This window comes from Tremella mesenterica (assembly GCF_000271645.1).
Source record: "Tremella mesenterica DSM 1558 unplaced genomic scaffold TREMEscaffold_1, whole genome shotgun sequence".
In the NCBI taxonomy this organism is placed as follows: domain Eukaryota; kingdom Fungi; phylum Basidiomycota; class Tremellomycetes; order Tremellales; family Tremellaceae; genus Tremella; species Tremella mesenterica.
Genome location: NW_006711225.1, coordinates 959216 through 974409, shown reverse-complemented (window position 1 = coordinate 974409; position 15194 = coordinate 959216). Strand labels below are relative to the sequence as shown.

Below are 15194 nucleotides of genomic sequence, written 5' to 3'. Positions count from 1 at the left end.
TCTGGGGTGTTTAGTGAGTATAGTGTATCTAGTGAATCTGAAGTGTTTGGTGAGTTTGGTGTATCTGGTGGTCAAGTCGCAATGTGCAAAGAATACCAATATGGTGTATACTGGGAAGATGTCGAGTCTGATGAATCAAGTGGGGGTATTCCCAGCGTCCTTTGAGTAAATCGTGGGTGGTAAACGACGTGGTGCTGTTGAATAGCTTGATTGCTTGATTGCTTGATTGGAACACAGTCGGTCGGGGATTGATGATAGTCAAGATACAGAGCTCAAGACATGAAAAGTTGTGTATGAGTCAAGATACAGAGATGAAACAATGGAATGCAGCATGCAGTACTCAGTAACTCAGTGGTGCAGGACCGGTGCACGTGGTCATTCAAGGGGGGATAATTTGTTTCATTCCAACTACTGCACACAAGTCAAACGGAAAAAGGTGAGAAAAAGATCACAAACACTACTACTACTACTACTACCTATCACTATCAATTTGATTCTATCTCCTCATCTCCTCATCTTCTAAACCTCCCACCAACTTCTTTTTTTCATCTACTAATTCATCTGATTTGTGATCCATAAGAGCGACTTGGGGAAAAGTGATTGGGAACCGAATGAATGTTACACCGACTTCGTACATTTATTCTCCTACTTCCACAGGGGTATCTCTCCCCTCCGGTGCGATATCGCGAAAAGAAAAGTGTTGATGATTCTTATTGTGATATTGAGATGTTGATTCTGGGTTTGGGTTTGTATTGTGTTGGGATTTGGGGTGGACGACGCAGGTTTTCCTATCTGGATTTGGTGCGGGGATAAGGTGAGAATGGGAAAGGGGAAGGGACTGAGGAGTGGATATGAAACGGGTAGATCGGCTTGGGTAGAGGTGGGTGAACTGAGACAAGATGGGGGTTATGTGGGATATACTGAGCAGGAAGGGGGGAGGGGATGAGATCAGACATGTATGGCTGCTGAAGGTAGTGGTGAGTCAGTGGGAGGGGGTTAGAGGGAGGTGTCACAAGATTCTGAATCCGATTTGTGTTGATAATGGAAAAAGGTCTAAGCCTCGGGGTCGGCCTTGCCTCTGACGCGGAATTGGGCGAAGACGGGGATATGGCTGAAAGATCAGCGATACTCAGGCGAGGACAAGCACGAGCATGTGTGAGAAGGAGCCAGACGGAAGTATGTGGTAAGAGCAAGGGACGGAGGTATATGGAGAAAGTAAGGGACGAAGGTATGTAAGGATAGTAAGGGGCGAAGGTATGTGAGGATGGTAAGCGAACGTTTGTGTCAGAAGCAAGGGATGACGGTACGGAAAAGTTAAGGAATACGGTTGGAGAGGAAGAGACAGAAGATCGAGAAGCGAATACAAGAAAAACACTCACTCAGATGGGAAATGAGCATTAGGAAACCCAACGACTTTATCCAAATAACCTCTATCCACATCACCCAAAACACTAGTAACTTTCAAACTCCTCTGAGAATAAAAGATGTAATCAATAGCAGCGTCAAAAGTAGGTGTATAATTTGTCATTCTCATTTCTCCAAAACTAGCACATGAACTCCTCAATCCCAACCTATGTCGTAGTCCTTTATTCGTATATTGACCATATAACCTCGACATGAAATCTTCGTGGTCAGGTGGGATGGTTCCGGTAGTTAAGAAATCGTATACTGCCGAACCTGCCAAAGAATTGAGATCTGTGCAAAGTATGAGAGGTATATCTCTCCCTTTTTCTCTCGTATCGTATTTGTGCGGTTTACCATTATTATATTCAAGATCAACTTCGAGTTTGGCAGGTAATCTTGAAAAACGTTCGACAATCTTTTCCAATTCTTCCAATAACATACCGACTTGTACTAATTTGACATCCCTGTATCGATGATCCCAGTAAATATGAGAGTTTGCAACTAAAAGTCTTGCTCCAGAAGCACGGAATTCTAATTCGGTGACATTGGCAATGTTATCTCTTGACATGACTCGGTTGAACATGTCATCCGTACGCATGTCGTGTTTTTGTAAAGCTACCTGATTAAACTCTACCACTTGCGTTTCGATCAGAGAGAATGTGGAATTTTTCCAAAATGTCGCACATCCGTCCACCTGCTTGGCTTCTTCAGCCGCCATGGTTCGTGCACGAGAACGTGAAAAGTGTGAACCTTCGTAGCCATGTTGCTGAAGCTCAGGTAGGAAAAAGTCGGAAAATTGTTCGTGGTCACATTCTTGCAAACAGACCACATCCGCAGCAGCGTTCACAATCTCTGCCAATATGGTTTGTTTCCGGAAACCCCAGTCGAGCGCCCATGCCGGAGTGTAGGAGTATGAAGATCCAGGAGCGAAGTGATGACACAAGATGTTGTATGATAACACGGTGAACGTTTCCTGTTTCCCTGTACCGATTTCTGCTATATCATCTTCGACAGGTATCCACAGTCGTTCCGGTGGAGCGGGAGGCAGTGGGCATGTATCGCGTAAAAATTCAATCAACCCCGTTGTGCCTTCTTCTGCCAACAACTTCCGAAATTGGTCTTTCATTGGGTTACCATCGATACCGAGCGTTTCCAGCTGATACAAGGACCCAAGTTCGAACGGTAGGGTCGTAAGGTGATTATCGAAAAGCAAAAGATCTTTGAGCTTGCACAATACACCCAGTTCCGGAGGAAGGGTGGTGAGCTCGTTCGAAGTGGCGTCGAGGATGGTGAGTGAACGAAGGTTTGAGATGGCAGGAGGAAGCACAGTGATGGCATTGTGATTGATATATAAGGCGGTGATGTGAGAGAATGAGAATAAAGATTTCGATAAGGTTTTCAGACGTATTCCACCAAGATCCAATCCTGTCCAAGGTTCTGGAGCTTGATCCTCCTCTTTCGTCGGTGCAGGAGGCTGAGCTGGAGTAGCCGGGTCGGCGTTGTCCACCGTCGCCGTCATTGAGCTCTCACTTGGGGGTGGAGGTGAACGCATCCGATCCGCAGTGGAAGCCATGGACAAAGCATTCTTCTTATGAAATCCATTGGTGATGTTGGAAGCGGCGGAGGGAGGTCGGTTGTTAGGGTCAGATATGGTCACTGTTGAAGATTTGTTATTGGATCTGGATACTTGAGCGGCTGATCTCGCTCGATGGTGAGGTGCAGAGGCGAGTCTCGAAGCCTGCGAGTAAGCATCGGATCCATCACACCCATCGAAGCCAAGGGATGAGTAATGATAAAATGTATGATCCAGAGGTATGCCTCCATGGTATGGCGCCGGATGGTCATACAGGGAGTGAATGACAAAGGAACCTTCTAGAGATATCAGACGAAAGACTCACATCCGCTCTCATCAATTGATGTTGCCAATAATGAGTCATTGGCATTTGTTGTTCTCCAGGTTGTCTCGGTGGACTTCCTTGACCATTCTGAACTCCATTTCCATACATCCCCATCCCATATCCATTCCCCGGATGCATCCCCATTCCTCCCGTTGTCTGTTGAGCGAGATGCATACCTCCAGCGCCGAACGAAGGATGATGGGATGTTTGACCGGTGTGATGTTGGTGTAAGGGATGAGCGTGAGTATGGGAAGTATGAACTTGATGATGAGGTGGGTTAGGAGGTGGACCGAAAACACCAAGACCGTTTGGGAAACCATTTTGGGAAGGAAGAGGCATGGATGGGGTAAAAACGGTAGGATGACGACCCCATCCTGGTCCAGCACCATTAGGCCCACCATCGTGTTTGGTCGGACCTACGGCTGACGAGCTGGCGCCTGCCTGATGGTGATAATACATGCGGTGTGGGTACTGCGAGTTAGACATGTTTTTCCCTTCCTTCCTACTGATGAAACAAATCTTTCCTCGAGAGGATTGACCTGTTATCCAACTGAACTGAAACGAGTGGAGTACTACAAGTTTCAACCGTTTTGTCGAATGATTGTCCATGTGAATGTATATGAAAGGAATGAATGAGGAATGGGATATAAAGTAGAGAAAAGGAATGAAACCAATAAACGTAAAGGACGTCATAACACAAAGTGTTCATATAGACATATAGATAATTCCTTCAAAGTCCACGCGGAAAGGCTCTACACACACCAAAATGATGAACGAGACAGAGAGGATGACTAGTACTCACTCGTATCTATATTAAAAGATGTTTGTAGTGACTTGATAACCTTCTTACCAGAAGAGTTTAACAAATAAGGTGGACGACGTCGAAGTATCCGGTCCAACTCCGACATCTGCGTTACGAAATAAGTCCTTAAAGACGTGAATGACAGAGAAGTCAATAGGTTCTTGACTATCTTTGTCTATGTTTTCCTTTCACGTCTTTGTCAGATGATTCGCGTTTATCCTTTACAAAAGTCGATAGTCGCGTGAAGGGTCGATATGTGTGATGATCGGAGGTTTGAAAGACGAGGATGAATCGACGGGAGGATGTTGAGTAATAGGTGACCTTGGAGGTAAAGAAGGATGATCGAGGGATGACTCAAAAACAAAGAAGATATAGGATTGTCAAGATTCAAAAAGAAATGACAAGGGTTCAAGCTAGGTATAGAATTGTTGTGATTGTTATAAAAGGACAAAGAGGGAAGGTAGAGGATATGTGGAGAGAGAGGAGTAGAGGATAGGATGGTGGGGAGGGAGGGAGGGAGGGAACGACGACGAGTCGTCATCAAAGAGCCACTTATCATCTTTTCGGCGTTTCGGATTCGTGGCGGCGATCATATGTACACCACTTTGTGCACAGACAATAGCAACTACTCATCTAACTTACCCCTTGTTACCTTGCCACTGGCGACTCAAGTGCCTATGCATGATGCATTGTTGTTGTTCACTGTCAAAACACATGGGGGACATAGGGGGTAACATGACACTTGAAAATGCATATTCAATTTGCACATTGTTCAGATTGGTTGGATGATACATCTTACCCCCTTGTCCCACCTACCCCTCACGTCTTATTCTTAATCTTACCAAATCACCATGTTCCCGGAAATATTTCACAATTCAGATCCAACCCATCATCTTTCCCACTTCTCTTCCTCAACGTAACCGGACAAAAGGGCTCAGCCCCTCAGATGTCTCATTCACAGCAAGTTTGATCTCCCCTTTACTCTTCTGAAATGCGTTCCAAAATCGAAGTGTCTCGTCTCCTGCCCCAGTGACGATTGTCTGACCATCAGGGCTCATGGCGAGGTACAACACTCGGAACGTGTGACCTGTCAGAGTAGCGATTTGAGTCATGGATGGGTATCGCCAGATATGTATTTGATTTTGAACAGGACCGGCAGAATATCCATGAGTGGAGACTAGTTCATTGGAATTTCTAGACCACATGAGATTGCAAACCTGTCTAGATCAGCTTTTGCGACAAGACTGAGTAGCTGAGAAACTCACTTGTGACCCGGTATCCCATTCACTGACCAGACCTCCAGTCAGACTGTTCCAGAACCTAATCTTTTTATCCGCCGTACCACCCCCACTCGCAAGTACACCACGTTGATGAGGACTCCAAGCGATAGCTTTGACAGCCGCTCGATGCTCCCCAAATCGCCAAGTCGGTCGAGAGTCGGTACCTCCCCAAACGAACAGTTTATTGTCATTCCCTCCGCTTGCCAATTGATCTGTATCATTGTTCCATCTCAAACCACAGACTTCTTGCTTGTGATGTCCAGCTAGCTTGCGGATATATTGCTCTGGTACCCTCGTGTCTCGATGAAGAATTGTACGATCTCTAGAACCAGAAGAGAGGATGTGGTTGTTCCAAGCCAGACAACCGACCCGACCAGTGTGACCAGACATCGTTCGAATCTTCCGACAAGCTTCAGCGTCCCATATTTCTACCACTCCCCTGTTGGTGCCCAGTGCCATGATACTTCCCTGGCTCGTCAGCTGGTGGACGTGAGACGGAACGGAGAAATGCTGACCCTATTGGTCCATTCGAGCCCAGTGATAGTATCGCTCACTTCTTGTCCATCAGGGATAGGCGTGTTAAGATCACACAGTTTGGTCACCTTGCTCGTCGAAGCACTCCACAGATATACGCAGGAATTCAGGCCCACTCCCAGGACATTGGATGCGGACCAGGAGACCAGATTCAGATAAAAATCGTCCTGTCCATCAGTCATGTTCACTCACTCAGTACAGATGCTCACGGCTAGTTCGGGCGCATCCAGTACTTTGAAAGGTGTTCTGGATATTTGCCGGACCGGTTTACGAGGACTGAGTAAGACCCTTTGACTCTCACTTCCCACAGGACTGAGACTATACTTCTCATGTCTCATATCATCTAAGTCTCCCACCACCGCCCCATTGACACTATTGATCCCATTCGTCAACGCTGCCATCCGCATAGCACCAGGTGAAGAAAAGTTCAGTAGTCGCTTCTTCGTCGGTGTGGCGGGTGACGGTACACCATTCGCAGGAGGGGGTGAGAATGCAGCTTTACGAGCAGCGGATTGAGGGGGTGAAGTACCACTCCGTGAACCTGAAGTTAGAGCCACTTGACTTTGATGCGCTCGATGGTGAGAAGATGATGGTCCGGCTCCAGGCGGACGACCGTGGCCAGAGGTGGGAGTGGAAGGGGCGTGCATAGGTAAGGGAGGTAATGTTGATGCTGGAGATAATTCCCGTTCTCCTCTTTCTCGCTCGGCGGAAGTGGATGACATGGCTGGAGGTGGGTGATGATGGGTTGGAGTGACACCGGCGGATGAGATGGCATATCCGGAAGGAGCGATGGGTATGTTGGTAGCGTGGAAGGTCATGGGTTGACGGAGATGAGCATGACGGGGATGAATTCCTCGTTGAGGGTTCTGTGTGGGTGAAGCGGTACGAGAGGGAGAGCGAGAAGGTGGGAAGAGTTCAGTCTTGAGTAGATGTGTGAAGGTTGCGTTGATCTCCTCTGCGACGTCAGCTTGATAGCACGGACAAACTAGGGCAAACTGACCTCTCCTTGCCTCGAGATCAGTTGCCTGACCATGGCCACTTCTTCTACGAGTCTTAGCTTTGACCAGGTCCCCTCCTGAAGGGCTCAAGTCAGGTAAAAGTTGGTAAGCTGCGTGAAGGTCCACCGCCTCTCTATGGGGAATGAATCTAACATCAGCATCTGTGCTCCCCATTCGTAACTTCCTCCACCACAACTCTTACTGATACTGTACCATCATATGATTGGGTGACTCTATCATGTTGATAAACTGTGATAGGGTGGATGTGCAGGGAAAACAACGCACCGATCCCCATAATACCTGACATCCGTTCTTCTTTTATCTCTTACTCCCATTGGACTATCAGTACGTGGACTAGGAGGAACAGCAGCGATTTCTCCAAATACGTCCTTATGTCCTGGAGTCGAGATGAACGGCGGTGAAGGGGGAACGGATGATCGTAGTCTACGAGAGAAATCAGTGTCGTAGACTGACATCTTCTACCTCGTGTACTATTGTCTTTTTGTTCTAGACGATCGGCGTGACCACGAGTCCACAAGGGGTTCGGGTCGTCAGCGGAAAGAAGACAACTGTACGACGGTCGGAAGTGTCAGGACTATCGGATGGGGAGATCCAAGGGGTTAGAAAAGGGGGCGTTTGAGAAAACGTTGTTGCGTCACAAAATGTTGTTCCTCCTTTTCCTCTTTTGTTTGACGACCAGGGTTTGGTTACTGAATCGGACGATATGATACTGTATTGGGACTAGACGAGTTACAGGCTGAGACGGATGGAGAAGATTAATGGTGATGAGACACTCAAAGGAATGGAGAATGTATACGGAAGAGGGCGGGTTTGACGGTTTGAGATGACCGGAGTGAGTGTGTTATGTTGGATTTTGAGATGTTTGCAAAGTTGGTAGATCGGGTGGCGATGAAATAAGAAACGAGGAGAGACCTGAACCTCGTCGTCGTGGATCGTGTATCGTGTATCAGAAAGACGCTTGTAGAGGATTGCAAGGGGTTCAGGGGGGAGAACAAAAGGAATTGAAGAGTGGACGGGGAGGGGAAGAGGTTGGTTGTTAGAGGGAAGGAGAGGAAGAAGTGAAAAGTTGCCGGATTAGGAAATTACGCTAGTGTTGGATGAGTGTGGCACCAGCGAACACTGTGTGGCTGATGGCATTGCATCCGGTTGAGATGGCGAGGCAGAGAGCTATGTATAGTTATCACTCCAGATAATACAAAGTACTGCATACTGTACTGCTCATCATCTCGTGAGTATGTGGAATTTCAACTTCTCAATCCCCTCACGCATCATTGTCCTGAAGCAATGAACGATTGAGGATGATCAAATGAGCAGAGAGATGGTCACAAGTGAGCTTGAACGTAGGATGTCCGACATCTCGAAAGTATGTAGAAGCTTTTGGTATCGACGAATCGTATGGTCCCCTGATACCTAACTCCGGGAATCCTCACAATTGCCCGGAAAGAGATGAGTAGTAAAGGACGTCAATGCGAACTGAAGTTTGGTACATGGAACTCCAAGTATGGGTCGTTGATCGCATGCTACACTCCTGGTTGGGAAGCGCACACGGTACGTGACAAGCAAGACATCATTTCGAAGGTAGTACTTAGCATACAATATGCAGCAGCATGCTAGCAGCAAGAGCTTGAGCAGGATAGCAGGATGACCAAAATAGTCGGGCAACTTACCCACAAGCATTCACCTACGCGATCAGGAGCAGCGGTCCGAGTTCAAGTCAAGTTCCTCTACCGACCACGTTACCATGTTACTGCAAGTGGCCAGATGTGTGAGCTACGAGCGGGAACGTTCTAGATCAAGTTGATAGGAGCTAGACGACTGAGCATGTTAGATCGTATTGGGCTTGTCCGAGATCAACGCACCCCCGTTTTTGAGCTATTCGAACGCATGTGTACAATATGCTTCCATACTCTACGACGTGGAGGCATTGCGGTATGCGGTAAGACCTCTCCAGTTTAGGGCCGTGGCGACTCGGCTCGGCTCATGCTCAAGCAGACGCCATGGCACCGAAATCCTAGATCCTACACGATCAGACTTGCCGCAGTCAAACGCCACTGATGCGGGAAACGGGATGTTAGAAGAAATCCGGGTCGTGGGGTCACTTGATCTTTTTCGGAGGTTCGGGATGTTATCGACCATGTGAAACATCCGACCGGTCTTTTTGTTAAGGTAAGGGGCTCTCGCAGTGTATTGAAAAATGTCCCGAGCCGGGAACCGGAAACCGAACGGATGTCATCGAATCTGTGATCTGTGAAAAAGATTGAAAAATGTCAGGTAAGAAATGATGATTGATCGAAGGATCGAAGGGCATATACTTGCATGCTGTGGGTAACACCGGCTTGATTGTTCTCTCCACCCTCTTTCTCTCGCTGATAGGAGAAGAGAGATATGTGGATGAACGAGAACTTTGTCGCTTTGGCCAGATTATCTTGGCTCACTTGGCGAGAACAATGCAATGCAAGTAGGCGGAGGATGTTGAGGACAGAGGACACACAAATTTGTACTTTGTGTACCTGCGTCGTGGTCGATTCGGAACAGCCGGTTTTTCCACGGGACCGGGCCTAGTTCCCTATTTTCGTGTACCCGCACCCTACTGCGATCTCGCGGAATTGGAGAAGGAGAAATTGTGTTTAGGTACAGCCTCCAGGGAATCTCGGGGACCAAGTTTCTCCGCCCCGTCCTCCCTTCCTCTACCTCCCCAACCTCCACCACACCCCATGTAAGCAAACAATATTCTACGATCGAGAGGAGAACCTGTGGGTCTGACGCACCTGAGTCTTGATAAAACAAAATTGTGGAGCGCCTCGTAGATCACTCCCGATGTACAAGGAAATTAAAAGAATCCCCCTGTCTTGTGACGGCATAGACAGATCATCGGGTGTGAGACATTCCCCACTCAACCCTTGGTCACTCCGGTCCGAGGGAAGGAGAAGAGGAAGGAAGAAATTGATATGGTGAAGAAGTGGTGGATGAGAGTGAGGGGGGGCCTTTGGGGGTTTTCAACGGGGTATGAGCCAGTACCGCGGACCTCGGTGAAGATCAAAGAGGAACGGAGCATGAGAAGTCTCAGCACGGGGCACGGGGCACGGGTCCGGAAGCTATGGAAGACAAGAGAAGAAGCGGGGGGGAAGGGAGGGTCAGACAGGGCTTTGTTCGGATGGTGGCGGAAAAAGGTACGGTAGGTAGTACGATTACGGGTACGGGTACAGTAAGTACCAACTGGGTGGGATTGAAAGTAAGTGATGGACTGAACTGAACTGATCTCACTGGCTTTCGGTTACCGAAAACTATTGATGGCTACTCGTACCTAGACCTATTCTACCTATACCTTACCACCACCTCGCTAGTCGCTTACAGCTGATAGAGTGGTCCGTGTCACCAAATCACCAACAGCAACAACCCCTGTACTTCCTGTTACCCTGCTGCACGCTGCGTCCCGTAGTCGCCGTCCGCCTCGTGAGCACCATCATGATCTCTTGATCATCACCCCACTTGTCAACTTTTTTTCTGTCTTTCAAATCCAGTGCCCTCGTGTCAACTTTGCAACTTCTTCCTCGTTTTCATCCTTCTGTTTCTTCCTTCTCACTCATTCACCAAACTTGTTGAAGGTATTAAGCTCATCGTAATAGGCAGATTTATCATCGGTGTGAAGTACCTCTGGATTCATCTCATCAGATCTTTCCCATCTGTCTCCGATACCACTTGACGACCCGCTACGTCCCCTCGCCTCCGGCTATAGCTACCTGCCTGTGCCCTCTCCCGCCTCTCGTCACCGCCCGCAATTCAAACGTACCCATGTCTCGCCTCTAGTCTCATCATATCACATCTCGATCGTTCATATATCATTATAATCGTCGTATACGTACCGACTCGAACCTCTAGTTGACTATCACGAATTACTCCACAAATCAAGAAAGAAGCCGCCCGGTGTCCCCTCTCATCTTCCCTGAACACACAATCTTCCCACAATCTCATCTCATCTCCGTAGCCTCTTTTGGTAGGCTTCTCCCGAACGGACCGACAAGATTGACATCATCCCGAAAAGAGATCCTGATCCGCCGGCCGGGCTCAACCGTTCGGTTTAAAGTTGAGCTTTGATCGACCGCCTGCAACTTGCTCGCTTGTTGTCTCATCTTCCCCTCTTCAACTTTCCCATCTTGACCATCTGATCCCTCCTACTCTCAGCTTCTTCTCTCACACCTACCACGCCGACAATTCCGAAAGCGAGGTGTTTATCCCTCGTCACCAGGCTATTTTCCACTCGGACGGATGCTCGTGGTTGCACGGAAGGTGCCTCCAAATCATAGGCCACCAGGCGGAGTAGAAAGCGATCAAAGGACCGCATAGTGGAGGTTTGCTTGGGGTCGATTTGGTCTCCCCAAGTGGGCATAGCGTCAATAACGGATTGATAAAATCAAGGCGTCAGGAGAGAGATTCTTCAATCGTCTTTGTCGGTGGGGTGAGTACAAGGGAGAGCAACACGGCATCGGAGCTTGAAGGCGTTTCGAGTGGGGTTTAGACAAGCAAAGATCAAGCGGTGAGTTGAGATAAAAGCTTTCAATGTCTATCTCCCCGCTTTCACCACCCAATCACACCTTACCATATCCTCTTCTTTGGTCAATAAGAGAGACTCTTTCGTACTCCAGGTCGAGAGGTTGATATCTACCCATCTTTCATCCCTCCACCACTTCGTCGACGTCAATTGCCAGGAGTCGTCTGCCTGCCTTTCACCTTTGCCACTTGAACACTCTCCCTCGACGTCTTCTATCGTGTTCTTAACATCCTCTTTCTTCTCCTAATGACCATTCCTCTCTTTCCTTTGTCCGCCCCTGTAACTCCTTCTCCTTTTGGTAGAGCGCCCACACCCATTCGTCGTCCTCGATCCGCTTATGCTTGGGCTTACCCACATCAGATCACAGCGATGAATCCCATTTCCAACAAAAGACGTCGCTCTTCCTCTCCCAGTGGTCCTTCTCGTGCTCGACCTACTCTTCGATTGAGTTCACCCTCACCTCCCCACAGTAGTCGCTCAGGACGCCCACCTACCGCATCACCATCTCACCCCATCCTTCCCGCCCCTATCCCTTCTTCTTTGTCCGGTCCCAGTTCCGGCACTCCTTTCCCTTCCCCCTTTTCCAGCACGGCAGGTCCCAGTGGGTCAGGATGGCAATCCAACTGGCCCAACAGTCGTAGCATACGAAGAAGCATCGATGCTCGCAGTCCTTTAAGCGGAAGCACCAGCCCTAAGATGGAAGGCATCGATGAGGATAGCGTCGTGCTCGCCCGCGACACTTCGGGAAGGGCGCCACGTAGTATGATCGCGTGTACCAGGTGTAGACGGCAAAAGTGAGTCATTCTCCGGTCAGACACGTATGCACAAGTGACGTTTAGAATGAAATGCGATGGACCTGGTCAAGTACCCTGTCGAGGTTGTCGGCAAGCAGGTGTGCCATGTGTGTTCGAGCCTCGAACTCGACCAAAGTCCATCTCAGCTCTTCCTTCACGACCTGGACCTTTCTTCACTGGAAATCTGATTGCACCTCACGCAACTCGTCCAGGTACACCCACTGGTCCACCCTTTTATCCCAGCACTGCCGCACCTGCGCCACCTATTACCTCTCGTCCTCCAAGCGATTATGCACTCCGGCAAACAAGAGAACCTATGCCCCCTCCACCTAGCACATCTATCGGCACCCTAGCCTCGGCATATAGGGGCCCTTCTCCTCCCACCTCTGGACACAGCTCCACATCGATCTTATTACCTGCACCTCAGATCCCATATTCTTCGGGTCCTCCTCTACCTCCTCTTTCGGCTCCTCCTGCCCCACCACCTACTCTGGGGCCCACCACTGCAAATGTCGAAGGGCGTCTCCGTGCGGTCGAAATCGCCCTCCAAGACCTGGCCACTTTACGATCCTCTGTGTCATCCATACAGAGCACCTTGTCTTATCTTGTGCGACTACAGGAATCAAGTTTGTCGCAATCTCGTCCTGCTGTTCCTACCCCGCCTCCACCACCACCAGTTCCTGCTCCCTCAGTTCGAGCCAGACAACACGTTGTCTCCGTTACCGAGGAAGTGGTGGATAGTTATCGCATTCGTGCTTGGCCTATCACACCTTGGCTGGTTGGACTACGAGAAACCCGTGGGTTGCCGAGTATGGTCATGGATTATATGGGAAAACGAACTCTTGTCACTGTCAATCAACGCATGAACAAACAAGATTGCGATTTAGCGGAGGAACTAGTCCTTGCTGAAGTGTCCAGGCTCGTAGTTGAGCGTCTTGACTTGACTAGGGACGAAATCAGAGCCCTTGGAGTGTATGCGTGAGTGTTATCCTTCTCATTCAAGAGACATTTGATTGACAGACAGAACCTGGAGTAACGATACCAAACTCACATCGCTCACTATGAGCCACGCACGCAATCAAGGCTTGGACAGAGTTCTACTTACCAGAGCATCACACGATGATTGGAGAGAATGGATCTATCTCGCTATCATGGACCAGCTGTGAGTCACATATCGTCTCACTTTTGTCCCTTCACATGTCTCACTCGAATATCATCCCTTTTTATTTCGAAAGATTACGAGAAAGATAAGATAACCGTGGCGAAATCCTCGAATGCTGATAAGAAGCTGCCACATTCCAGATTACATCGCGCCCGTAACTAGAGAATCGTACGCCCCTTCTTGGCGAGACAGGCTTGGCGCTCCTACTGTGGATGACCCAGAAGTACGGGATAGGGATTACAAGTTGTTAGCTTGGTTGGAGTATGCTGAGATGTTGACGCAGAGTGAGTCGTCTCACCCATAACCCTTCTGCTCAATCGATCCCATTTTCATTGGTGTCGATTGGGCGTTTTCATCGAACTTGGCACGGGTCCGACGTGCTTTAGCGCCCCTGAATGTGAAGAACAGCTGAAAAATGTCATGGGATAATGACGAGACTGATCCCAGTCTTCTTGGCGCAACAAGCTATACGTGTGGAAGATTCAGACGACGCAATGTCCACTTCTGAAGCCACTGATCGACACGAAAGACCAGCAAGACCTCGGTCTGTCGCTTCCATGCGATCGACCCCGGTAGCCACCACTTCTGTCGCTCATGTTGTCTCTGGACCATTGCCCGGTTCGACGGGTGAGGATGGTGGGTCTGACGAGAGGAAAGCATTGGAGATTTGGCATAGGTTTGGGAGAAGGTTGGAGTCATGGGCAGAGTCCTGGTCTGCCAGAGTGGATCCGTGAGTTTTCTCTCTTTGTCGAATCGTCGCAGCCCAAGAAATTCTGAAGCTGGTCACGTCAGCCAGAGTGACCCATTTTGACACCATCCGTTGATTCATTTTGTCGAAGCAGGATAACGATCGCCGTCCTTGACCTTCCTTCTGCTTGTACGCCTTAGTGGTATTATCATCCTCTTCTTCCGCACATACCACTTTCTCATTGCTCAACGTGGTAAATATCAAAGTCGAGAAAAACTCTAAAGTTGGCGTGGATCTAGAAATAAATGGAAAAAAAAAGCTTAACTGACAATTTCAGTATCCTCGCTCTTCATCTCAATTACGCAATACTATTCACTTCCTCTCCAGCTTTTCTAGCTTCTCAAAACGTTTGGATCGATCTAGCATCTCATCATGAAGGATACGAACAACTTGAACGTGGTCGAGATGCAGCATTAGCCATCCTACATTCCATTTGTACACCCGATATAAGTCGTACCATTCCTTATTCATTTTCACTCTATAGATCTTATTTATCACTTTCAATCCTTCATCTAGTCTCTCTGACATTGGCATTACCAAGTTCTCCTATAGTTTCAAACCATAATATTTTTACTATACTTCAATCTACTTTAGATACCCTAAATAATTCACAACCTTTAGATGCGAAATTAAGAGATACATCTTCTACTTTCAATCGTTCAATCGGTACTTCAACTTCTACCGGGGGTAATTCAGGTCCAGGGTTGAAATTGACCGGTTGGTTGAATGATATAGTTGAATTAGGTTTAGAAAGAGGTGGTAAAAGTTTATTAGGTTTAGAACCTGGAAGAGAAAGTTGGAAAAGGATTATCAATTGATTGATTCATTTCTTCTCTTAAGTATTTTAATATTTATACGTACAATCCTATCAATCAGGTCTTCAGGGTGATGTGGGGGAGAAATAAGTGAGATCATACTTATATATATAGATTTATGAGGAAAAGGGGGAAACAGGAAAATTGGATATTGGATATTGGATATTGTGTTCTTGTTGGATTCGTAGG

At 48.1% G+C, this 15194-nt stretch overlaps 6 protein-coding genes across 6 annotated transcripts; 2 read left to right on the top strand and 4 right to left on the bottom strand.

The window, feature by feature from the left end:
* Window positions 1-381: 381 nt before the first annotated feature.
* TREMEDRAFT_41543 (uncharacterized protein) lies at window positions 382-3341 on the bottom strand (the record flags this gene model as incomplete). The annotated part of the gene is made up of 3 exons (XM_007000864.1): window positions 382-1111; window positions 1380-3142; window positions 3303-3341. 3 exons carry the CDS (start codon window positions 3339-3341, stop codon window positions 1054-1056), a joined length of 1860 nt encoding a protein of 619 aa, XP_007000926.1. The 3' UTR covers window positions 382-1053.
* TREMEDRAFT_36469 (uncharacterized protein) lies at window positions 3303-4593 on the bottom strand (the record flags this gene model as incomplete). Its single annotated transcript, XM_007000763.1, has 2 exons — window positions 4105-4593; window positions 3303-3773 (listed from the first exon to the last, which is right to left on the bottom strand). A coding segment is annotated over exon 2 (459 nt), but the record flags the coding sequence as incomplete, so codon positions are not given.
* Window positions 4594-4923: 330 nt separating this feature from the next.
* TREMEDRAFT_66731 (uncharacterized protein) lies at window positions 4924-7392 on the bottom strand (the record flags this gene model as incomplete). The annotated part of the gene is made up of 7 exons (XM_007001806.1): window positions 4924-4941; window positions 5064-5321; window positions 5370-5852; window positions 5900-6085; window positions 6128-6873; window positions 6919-7064; window positions 7202-7392. The coding sequence occupies 7 exons, from the start codon at window positions 7390-7392 to the stop codon at window positions 4924-4926; spliced, it is 2028 nt and encodes a 675-aa protein (XP_007001868.1).
* A 991-nt stretch (window positions 7393-8383) lies between these two features.
* TREMEDRAFT_58305 (uncharacterized protein) lies at window positions 8384-9657 on the top strand (the record flags this gene model as incomplete). The annotated part of the gene is made up of 4 exons (XM_007001159.1): window positions 8384-8485; window positions 8592-8702; window positions 8766-8873; window positions 9400-9657. The coding sequence occupies 4 exons, from the start codon at window positions 8384-8386 to the stop codon at window positions 9655-9657; spliced, it is 579 nt and encodes a 192-aa protein (XP_007001221.1).
* Window positions 9658-10520: 863 nt separating this feature from the next.
* TREMEDRAFT_58304 (uncharacterized protein) lies at window positions 10521-11324 on the bottom strand (the record flags this gene model as incomplete). The annotated part of the gene is made up of 3 exons (XM_007001158.1): window positions 10521-10591; window positions 10801-10925; window positions 11083-11324. 3 exons carry the CDS (start codon window positions 11322-11324, stop codon window positions 10521-10523), a joined length of 438 nt encoding a protein of 145 aa, XP_007001220.1.
* A 408-nt stretch (window positions 11325-11732) lies between these two features.
* On the top strand, window positions 11733-15008 carry TREMEDRAFT_72668 (uncharacterized protein; the record flags this gene model as incomplete). Its single annotated transcript, XM_007002054.1, has 6 exons — window positions 11733-12280; window positions 12326-13258; window positions 13305-13442; window positions 13569-13726; window positions 13890-14172; window positions 14468-15008. 6 exons carry the CDS (start codon window positions 11733-11735, stop codon window positions 15006-15008), a joined length of 2601 nt encoding a protein of 866 aa, XP_007002116.1.
* Window positions 15009-15194: the final 186 nt, after the last annotated feature.